An 11,182-nucleotide genomic window follows, 5' to 3' on the forward strand; every position below is an offset into this window, starting at 1 on the left:
CCCGCATTGTGTCACTTGTTTGCATTGGGTTTACAGAGTCCAGATCCTAATTTACCTAAAGGGAGGAAGAGTTGTGATTTCACTTTAAACTACTTTTCATAAATTTGAATGTGTGTCCAGACGAGCATTCGGAGCAGCTGTGGAACTGTTATTATCCTTGTAAAGGGCTCATTCACATGACCGTATCCGCTTTTACGGATACAGGCCGTGTGCCTTCCGCATTTTGTGGAACGGAACATCATTTTCATGCACGAAAAACTACTAATCTGTCATGAAAGTTACATCGATCTTTAAAGGGCATCTGTCCCCATGTCGGTCCCATGTTCATATGTGCCTGCACTGCTGAGAAAAATGAAGTTTTAATATATGCAAATTAGCCTCTAGGAGCAACGGGGGCGTTGTCATTACACCTAGAGGCTGTGATCTCTCTGCAACGGCCACGTCCTCTGCACTTTTAGAAGTCAGCGCCAGGCATGATGACATTTACACTGCCTGTCCCTGTCAAAGTGGGAGGGCACAGCAGTTGCAGAGAGAGCAGAGCCTCTAGGTGTAATGACAACGCCCCCATTGCTCCTAGAGGCTCATTTGCATATATTAAAACTTCATTTTTCTCAGTAATGCGGACACATATGAACATGGGACCAACACAGATGACTTCAGCTGCCAAGTGCACATGTAACAGGTCAGCCAGTGTCCTAGGGACAAATCTGCTGACAGATGGGCTTTAAACAAATAAAATAAAATAAATTTGATGAATTTAAATGAACATATTAGGGAAAAATGAAAATGGTTGATTTTCATATTGGAGGCCTATCCTCAGGAAAGACCATCAATATGTAATTAGAAAGGGGTCCAACTCCCGGCACCCCGCCGATCAACTGTTTGAAGGGGCCACATTGCCCTGGTGAGCGCAGCGGCCTCTTCCTACACCAGTGATATCAATTTGGGGTTTAGTGCTAGTGCAGTGATGTCACTTCATGGACACCGAGCGGCCAGTCAGACGCAGAAGACTGAAATAATGGAGTTAGGGTCCATTCACACGTCTGTAGTGTATTGCGGATCCGCAATACACCCGGCGGGCACCCCCATAGAACTGCCTAGGACATGTTCTATTTTCTTGCTGGGCCGCGCTCCGGAAATACGGATACGGACAGCGCACTGTGTGCTGTCCGCATCCATTCCTGCCCCATAGAGAATTAATGGGTCTGCACCTGTTCCACAATTTGTGGAACGGATGCGGACGTGTGAATTGGACCCTGTGGCCAAGCAGAATGTCCCCGGAAAGGAGAGAAAATCCAATTTTCTTTGAAGGTCTAAGACCTATTAAATGCTGGATAAAATTCCCTTCTTACTGTGTATATATCTGTACAGCCATCCAGTGATTGCCCACCTGTAGCCTCCGTGGCCACATACAGTAGCCGCGCATGTTCGGGGGGGGGGGGGGGGGGGGGGGGGTCACATGATCCTAATTCCTCCTCTCCACAACAATAATGGTACAACAAAGGGATTAAAGCCGGAGTCATTAATCAGCTTTACGTGTCACGAGGTCCTGTAACTCCGCAGTCAGTGTACCTGGCCATTCAAGCCTGTTGACAAAACGCTGTAACCACTTAACCCTATGTTGGCTGTGGTTACGTGAGGCCTGCAATTAAAGAGAACCCTTCCCCTCTCCTGACGTGTCTGTTTTAGTAACTACTTGCATTGCCCATGTAAGAACCATTCTGGAGCCTCTATTCTTATGGCTCTATGTCGTGCCATTCCTTTATTATTCCTGCTAGAAGTTATGAAGGCCAGTAACATGAATTAAGGCTAGGTCTACACGACGACATTTGTCGCGCGACAATTTTTATAATGGCAATCTATGGTGTCGCACTGCAACATGCTGCGACGCAAGAGTCGCAGAAAATCCATTCGACTGTTGCGTCGCAGCATGTTGCATGTTGCAGTGCGACACCATAGACTGCCATTATAAAAATAGTTGCGCGACATTGGTGCAACAAAATGTTGCGCTACAAATGTCGTCGTGTAGACCTAGTCTAAGGCTTGTTTCACACTGCCGGATCTCTCTGCATTCCAGCACTGCCAAAAGCTACTGTTTCTCCATCCGACGCAATGCAATGTGGACCAGCGGAGATCCGGCCACAACCCGGCAAATATGCAGAGAATTGGCTAGACGAAAACTGTGCGCAGCTGTTTTCATCCGGCTGATTCTCAGTATGTTTGCCAGATTGCAGCCGGAACTCCGCGAATCGCCATTAGGGCTCATGCACACAAACTTATTTTCTTTACGTGTCCGTTCCGTTTTTTTTTTGCGGACTATATGCGGAACCATTCATTTCAATGGGTCCGCAAAAAAATGGAAGGTACTCCGTGTGCATTCCGTTTCTGTATGTCCATATTTCCGATCCGCCAAAATATAGAACATGTCCTATTATTGTCCGCCTTATGGACAAGGATAGAGCTGTTCTATTAGGGGCCAGCTGTTACGTTCCTCAAAATACGGAATGTACACGGAAGTCATCCGTATTTTTTGCAGATCCGTTTTTTGCGGACCGCAAAATACATACAGTCGTGTGCATGAAGCCTTATAGTAAATGGGGCCAGGTAGCGTCCGGCATTGCCAGATCCAGACATCTCCGGCAAGCTGCTCCCCCTGCCAGAACAGCCGGCCGGAGAGGTCTTAACACTAGTGTGAAACTAGCCTAAAGGTATGGATGGGTGCACAGCGAGCAGCGGTTTGCGTCTTGACGATTCTCAGCATATTTGCCAGGGTTGCGGCCGGATGTCTGCCGGACCCCATTATAGTTATTGGGGCGGGCATTCCGGTTGCATCCAGCAAACACCAGATCAGGTTGTTCTCTGTCGGAATTCATGTCACACATTTGAAAGTAGCCTTATCCTCTGGATAGATCATCAGTAGCTGATCAGTGGGGTCCGACACCTGGGAAACCCGCCAACCAGCTGTTTGAGAAGGCACCGGCGCTCGCAGTAGGATAGGTCATCAGTATCTGATCAGTGGGAATCAGACACCAGGGACCCCGCCAATCAGCTGTTTGAGACGGTACTGGTGCTTGCAGTAGCGCCACAGCCTTCTCTCAGCTCCCCGAGCACAGCGCCGTACTTTGAATAGCAGCTGTACTTGGTACCGCAGCTCAGCCCCATTCACTTCAATGGGGCAGTGCTGCGCCTAGTCCACGTGACATCACTGGACTGGGAAAAGCGGAGAGAAGGCCGCAGGGCTACTGAGAGCCCCGATGCCTTCTCAAACAGCTGATCGCTGGGGGTCCCAGGTGTCAAACCTCCACAGATCAGATACTGAGGACAGGTCGTCAGTTAAAAAATCCCGGGAACCCTTTGAACATAAACAAAAAACGCATTAAAAAAGTACAAAAATATGCACTAAAACTGCAATAAAGTGTGGATTTATGTGCATTTTTTAAATCAAATTTTTGGTGCAGATTTCCTGCATACAAATATGCTACTTGTGCAGGCGGACAAAAGGTTCCTTCACACACAAAAAAACACGACACAGCAGGCGTTAGGGGGGCTCATTCCCGTTGCGGCCTGCTATTGGCTGCCCCCCCGTCACCAGATGTTTTGATCCGCGTGACGGGGAGATGCAGCGGCGGCCGTGCGGGGAGCAGGAGTGACGTGGGTGTCGGGGAGTGAGGTAAGTATAACCTGTATGAGGGGCCCGGGCCTTCTGAGGGGCATTATAGGTGTTGCATATTCCCTTTAAATCACACCGACACACACTGCATGTTTTTTTGAAGCTGTAAAAAAAAAGGGAAGTCAATGGGAGAAAAAAGCTAGGCAATGACTAGCACCTCAAGGTTGAAAAGAAAAAAAATCTGACACCTGTTTGTCCTATGTTTAACATTTCCCATTAATTTCTGTGCAACATCTGGAACTGGCATTTTTAACGCAAAAATGCTAGCAAAAAAAAAAACACCAAAAATCATGAAACTCCGCAAAAATACCTATCCCCACGACAGGTCACAGTCTATCTAAGTCTTGGAAAACTACTTTAAAAGGAGTATTCCATCTCAGAAATTGATGACATATCGCTAGGATATGCCATCAATCTTAGATAGGAGCGGGTTCCAGAGGTGGAATCTGCACCTATCTCCAGAATGAAGCCCCCAACATCGCGAAAGAGCGTCCACCCTCCATTCACCGCTAGGGGAAATCCAAAAATAGCCGAACAAGTTCACAAAGCTATTTTCAGAACTCCCATATAAGCCGTATACGCCACAGATGGAAGGACCTGTCCATAGGACCACTATAAGCCGTACACACCACAGAGGAGATGGAAGGACCTATCCATAGGACCACTATAAGCCGTACACACCACAGAGGAGATGAAAGGACGTGTCCATAGGACCACTATAATACGAACACTCCACAGAGGAGATGGAAGGATGTGTCCATAGGACACTATAAGCCGTACACACCACAGAGGAGATGGAAGGACGTGTCCATAGGACCACTATAATACGAACACTCCACAGAGGAGATGGAAGGACGTGTCCATAGGACCACTATAATACGAACACTCCACAGAGGAGATGGAAGGATGTGTCCATAGGACCACTATAAGCCGTACACACCACAGAGGAGATGGAAGGACCTGTCCATAGGACACTATAAGCCGTACACACCACAGAGGAGATGGAAGGACCTGTCCATAGGACACTATAAGCCGTACACACCACAGAGGAGATGGAAGGATGTGTCCATAGGACACTATAAGCCGTACACACCACAGAGGAGATGGAAGGATGTGTCCATAGGACCACTATAAGCCATACACACCACAGAGGAGATGGAAGGACGTGTCCATAGGACCACTATAAGCCATACACACCACAGAGGAGATGGAAGGACGTGTCCATAGGACCACTATAATACGAACACTCCACAGAGGAGATGGAAGGATGTGTCCATAGGACCACTATAATACGAACACTCCACAGAGGAGATGGAAGGATGTGTCCATAGGACCACTATAATACGAACACTCCACAGAGGAGATGGAAGGATGTGTCCATAGGACCACTATAAGCCGTACACTCCACAGAGGAGATGGAAGGATGTGTCCATAGGACCACTATAAGCCGTACACTCCACAGAGGAGATGGAAGGATGTGTCCATAGGACCACTATAAGCCGTACACACCACAGAGGAGATGGAAGGACGTGTCCATAGGACCACTATAAGCCATACACACCACAGAGGAGATGGAAGTGTCGATCCATAGGACACTATAAGCCGTACACACCACAGAGGAGATGGAAGGATCTGTGCAGCCATAAACTCCATAGAGTGGGGCTTTATGGAAGAGCAGCCAGGAAAGAAAACAGCATGCGGCAGACTGCCCAAACACATGGAAGAAGTTTTTTTGATCAGATAAAAACATTTAATTTGGCCAGCATGGGAAACGCTATGGGTGAGATTTATCATTTCCTTGCGCCACTTATTTGCTGTAAAAAAAAGTCGCAAACCTTATGTTTATGAGTTTTTAAACACCACTTGCAACAAATTTTGATGCACATGGGGTTAATTTGCTGCCCTCGCCACTTTCTGAAAAGAGGGAATGGCGAGGGCGAAAAATGGCAAAGCCAGCTGGTCCACCACAGGATGATAATTCTCCCCTATGTGTGGTGCAGGCCCAACACTTTCCACCATCCCAAGGACAACATCCCCACAGTGAAACATGGCGGTGGCAGCATCATGCTGTTGTGACAGAGACTTGGACGAAGGGTCACCTTCAGCAGGACCATGATGCTGAACGTATGGCTGGATCTACACTGGAGAGGTGCAAGAGGAAACATTGAAATATCTTGGACCTAGTCAAAGCCCAAGTCTCAATCCATGACATGACGTGCAGACTGCTGTACACCAGCACAACCATCTAAAGTGAAGGAGTTGGAGCAGTTAGGTTTGGAAGAGGAAGAAAAAAATCCGGGTGCATGGTGCGCCGTCCGCATCTTTTGAAATGAATGAGTCTCCATCCCTTTCGCAAAATTGTGGAACGGATGCAGACCCATAAATACAGTCATGTGAATGTACCCTTATACTGATTTATAATGCTGTGTGTCTCTGCATGACCTTACTGCTACAGAATCATAGTGAAATAATGCTGTCTGTATAATTCTGCAGCAGTAAGGTCACGCAGAGACACACAGCATTATAAATCAGTATAATGCTGTGCGCTCCTGTGAAGCGAGCATGTCCATAATGGGAAATCTCGCTCACACTTGTCTGAAACAAGGGGTTCTCCAGTGTTTTAAGACTGTGTGGCTGCCCCTGTTCAGGGAAGGATATGTGTGCTGCTGCAGCGATGACATGTCAGTGGGGTGCCACATCACCGCTGTGGCCAGTCATTGGCTGCAGCGGCACACATGACCCCGTCCGTGCTGGAAGTGGGGATCGGAGAACAGAGAACGCAGCACCGGAGTGAAGGAGCTGGGACCAAGCGGCAGGGAGCAGGTAAGTATGCCACCCTCCACATGTCCGGTGGGGTGGGGGGTAGCAAAAAAAAGAAAATAAAAATCATTAAAAGCTGGAGAACCCTTTAACCCTTATCTGTCACCACTACGACTAAATAGGTAGGTTTAATCATTGCCATGTTTCTGATCACAGTCAAAATGAGCAGTTGAACACAATCTTTTGGACTGCAGCTGTCAGTCAAGAGTTAAAATCAATCCGTCGCGCTACAAAAAGTCGCAGTGTAGCCCGGCCTAAAGGTCCTTTGACACGGGACCGATTATTAGGGATGAGCGTTTGTATAAACTCTTGTTCCCGGTAATCTGCCTGTGTGAAAATCATTGTCCCTGAGAGGACATCATGCTGTCTAAACAACGATCTGCTGCAACGGAATAATGATCCCCTGTGGGGACTAGTGATCGCTTGTCCTCATACAGCAGAGGTGATTGCTGTATGTGAATGCTTCCCTCATCTCCGCTGATGATCTGATGGATATCAGAGCCTCTGCTTCGTTCCCAATAATCTGCCAGATCACCTCTACATCCAGAAGGTTTTTCCAGGAGTTTTACACTGATGACCCATCCTACTGCCGCCCGCTGACTTCTCAAACAGCTGATCGGCGGGAGTACCGGGTGTCAGACCCCCACCGATCAGATACTGATGACCTATCCTACTACAGCGCCGCTGACTGATCAGCAGGGTCCCCCAGGTGTCAGACCCCCACCGATCAGATACTGATGACCTATCATACTGCCGCGCCGCTGACTTCTCAAATAGCTGATCGGCGGAGGTCCCAGGTGTCAGACCCCACCGATCAGATACTGATGACCTATACAGAGGACAGGTCATGGGTATAAAGATCTCAGAAAACCCTTTTAAACACAGCACAGTGTGGGCAGCACTTCTTAATCCTTGCAGGTTTCCACAAAACGAACAAGAAATGCCAAGAAAACAAACTACAAACTAGAACTTGGAAGAAGAACACGTGACCGCCCCAGACACGGATCTAGGGTTTATGCTCCGCAATTCCCATGGTTTTTCCCGATTTGTCGGAATTCAAGAAAATTCCTTTAAGAGACTGAGCGGTTGGCACAGAACGGCTGCCCTGTGGCTGCTCCCCGGGAGGTCTCACACAACCGGCTGCATGACATTTCCTCATTGGCATGGTCTCATATAAACAGTATTCCACCGCCCTGATGTGAACATATCGAGGGCCCTTCTTGGACCGCACCGGATCACCGGATCCCTATTCTGTCTGGTTCTTTCAGTCCCCAAAAAACACTCTAAGATTTTCCAACAAAATCCCCAGTACCCAGCATTAAGTCACCCTTTCCCCTTGTAATCAGCCATCTCTTACTGACCTCCATACATGGGTGACAACCAGTGCGTCCAGTGTCCCAGCAGCCACGCGGGTTGTCACTCGGGTTCCCTGATGGACTCGGGGGGCTATCGACAGCTCCCGGGGGGCTGGATTATGCTTCTTGCCATTTTTGGAAACAAAGTGAAGAAAAGCCGACATAAGAGCCGAGGGCTTCCTATACTGGGACTATTCATCAGTGAGAGCGTTATAGCGGAGTATCACACACAGACGGTATACAACACTGCGCTATGATACGGTAGACACCACAGACTTCACCTGACCGATGGAACTGGGCATGGTGCTGGTAACCCTCCTCCGTGGAGATAACGCCATGTTCTGCGGCTACTAACAACCGTTCACACGTTGCCTCACAGCTAGTCGCACAGCGATGATATTCCGGAGCTGTCACTTTACAGGGGAATTTTATAACGTTCAGTGCGGTGCCACATTTTATGGAATGCCGGGCGGATTTAAACAATGCTCCAATTCATAACTACACATAGTGAGAAGAGGCTACATGGCAGCGCTACAGCAGGCTAGATGGCGGCGATACAGCAGGCTATATGGCGGAGCTACAGCTGGCTAGATGGCGGTGATATATATACAGCAGGCTAGATGGCAGTAATATACGGCAGGCTAGATGGCGGCGATATACGGCAGGCTAGATGGCGGCGATATACGGCAGGCTAGATGGCGGCGATATAGGGCAGGCGGCGATATACGGCAGGCTAGATGGCGGCGATATACGGCAGGCTAGATGGCGGCGATACGGCAGGCTAGATGGTGAAGATACAGCAGGCTATATGGTGGCGATACAGCAGGCTATATGGCGGCGATATACGGCAGGCTAGATGGCGGCGATACGGCAGGCTAGATGGTGAAGATACAGCAGGCTATATGGTGGCGATACAGCAGGCTATATGGCGGCGATATACGGCAGGCTAGATGGCGGCGATATACGGCAGGCTAGATGGCGGCGATACAGCAGGCTATATGGTGGCGATACAGCAGGCTATATGGCGGCGATATACGGCAGGCTAGATGGCGGCGATATACGGTAGGCTAGATGGGAGCACTACAGCCGGCTATATGGCAGCACTACAGACAGCAATATGGGAGCACTATACCTCCTCTCCAGTCACTGTCATCTACCACTATTCATGACTGATCCCAGTCCAAGCCTCTGCACAGCGACCCCGGCCGCCCTCACACATAGACAGAAGGTAAGTAGCCCCCGCAGCACTTACCTGAGAGCTGCACCTGCTGTTATACTAAACCTGCTCCCGGATCCTACGAGTGCACACGCGGGGCGGGGCCTCCCGGAGGGGCGGTGACTCTGGCCACGCCCACCCGATGCTTTACCTCCTGGGAACGAAGCGGCTGCGTTTTAACCCGTGCATCGCCGGCTAGTTCTGTCCCGGGAACTTCGAGTGATTATTCGGGGGCTTCACAAGAGACCCCTGAACTGACACGTGCATGTAACAGCGGGGGCTATAGGAAAATGTAGCTGAAAGGTCGGACGTGTTGCCCCAGCTGTTCCTGTCTGGTGACTGGTGTGCGGTTTCCCTGGACCTGTAAGAGCAGGGTGTAATTAGGGAAGATATGTGCGGACAGCGCCGCTCTTATCCATGGGCTGTGACTGGTATTGCAGCTCAGATGGATTCCATTGGTTTGAATGGTGATGAGCTGCAATACCAGACTCTGACTATAGACAAAAAGGGGCGCTGTTTCTGTAACCAATTGCCATGGTGCCATATGAGCAATTAAATACCGTTTACATAAATAAATAAATACACTAGACCCTGTTATGGTAAAATAATGGCCACGGTCCTTTATTATGGGTTCATTTACAAACCATTAAAATTCATAAATAATCATATACTCCCATAACTGTCCCCCCAGCAAAGCTGGGTGACTAACCCCCCTCTAATATTGGACCGCCATTCAAAACATAGGGGAGGGCGGGCGAGACGACGTGTTGACTGACGGACAACCTCTGGACCTGCTGAGAGCTTGTATAAAAATAGTCAAATTCCCTGCCTCTGGAACTTGAGTAGCCAATCACAGATGGGCAGAACACAGGTATCCAGCAACAGGTAGGCAACCACTGACCAATCACCTCTTGTTATTAGAAATACCTCAGGTGACTATTGTAAAACTACATATAAAGAAAAAGGCGGGAAAAGGGGGGAGACAGACAAAATGGAGAACACTTCATATACAATGGCACCATGGTGGTGACTTCGGCATACTCCTACATGCCCAGTCTCATTCTCCCCTACCTAAAAAAACACAGACAATGTATATGATTTTGTTAAGGAATTAAAGGGGTTGTCTCACTTCAGCAAATTACATTTATCATATAGACCAGGAGTGCACAGCCTTTTCTGGCAGGGGGCCACATTGTCAGACTGAACCAATCCTAGGGGCCAAAAATAAAACTTAAAGGGGCATTACCACCTGAAAGCGTTATGGCATATTCATCGTTCATACCATAAATGTCTTTCTGGTGCCAGTTACACATCCAGGACACTCAGCTCATGGGAAAATACATGTGAGTAGCCAGGGGGATGGAGGGTTGGGGGCCACACAGAATGACGTTTACGGGCCACATGTGCAGGTTGTGCACCCCTGATGTAGAGAAAGTTAATACAAGGCACTAATGCAGTGGTGGGCAAACTTTTTTGTCAACTGAGCCAAATATCGCCAAAACCACGATTGAAATTTCTTTCGAGAGCCACATTTTTAAAACCTAAAATATTGCGTCAACAGTACCAGTGAGGACTATTAGGGCTCATGCACACGACCGTGTGCCGCCCGTATCAAGGACCCATTCACTTCAATGGGTCCAGGATCCGGGATATGAGTGCTACAGAGTGCTTCCGTAGTGCCTCTGGCTGTGCCTCCGCACCGCAAAAAAGTAGCGCATGCACTACTTTTTTAGCGGTGCGGAGGCACAGCCAGAAGCACTACGGAAGCACTCTGTAGCACTCATATCCCGGATCCTGGACCCATTGAAGTGAATGGGTCCATGATGCGGGCTTCACACGGCCGTGTGCAGCCCGCATCATGGACCCATTCACTTCAGCATGCGCTACTTTTTTGCGGTGCGGGCAGTCGGATATGGATCGCGAACCCCATTCAAGTGAATGGGTCCACGATCCTCATGCAGCTGCCCCATGGTCTGTGTCCGTGCATTGCGGACCGCTATTTGCGGTCCACAGCACATGCACGGCGCCCTTACATTCCTGGGCATGAGCCCAGAGTGTGTTTTTACATACTTTTATATGTACTTTCTTTTATTTGGATCTTGATTATTATTTCATTTTATG

At 48.8% G+C, this 11,182-nt stretch overlaps 1 protein-coding gene across 1 annotated transcript in view; it reads right to left on the reverse strand.

The window, feature by feature from the left end:
- The window catches only part of CRACR2B (calcium release activated channel regulator 2B), an 86,061-nt gene extending 77,973 nt beyond the window's left edge, over positions 1–8,088 (reverse strand). Inside the window, exon 1 of the mRNA XM_040410441.1 lies at positions 7,852–8,088. Coding sequence (XP_040266375.1) covers positions 7,852–8,009 — 158 coding nt within the window. The 5' untranslated portion in view covers positions 8,010–8,088. The remainder of the gene's footprint in view (positions 1–7,851) is intronic.
- Between the last annotated feature and the right edge of the window lie 3,094 nt (positions 8,089–11,182).

Source organism: Bufo bufo, chromosome 10, assembly GCF_905171765.1.
Source record: "Bufo bufo chromosome 10, aBufBuf1.1, whole genome shotgun sequence".
NCBI classification, from domain to species: domain Eukaryota; kingdom Metazoa; phylum Chordata; class Amphibia; order Anura; family Bufonidae; genus Bufo; species Bufo bufo.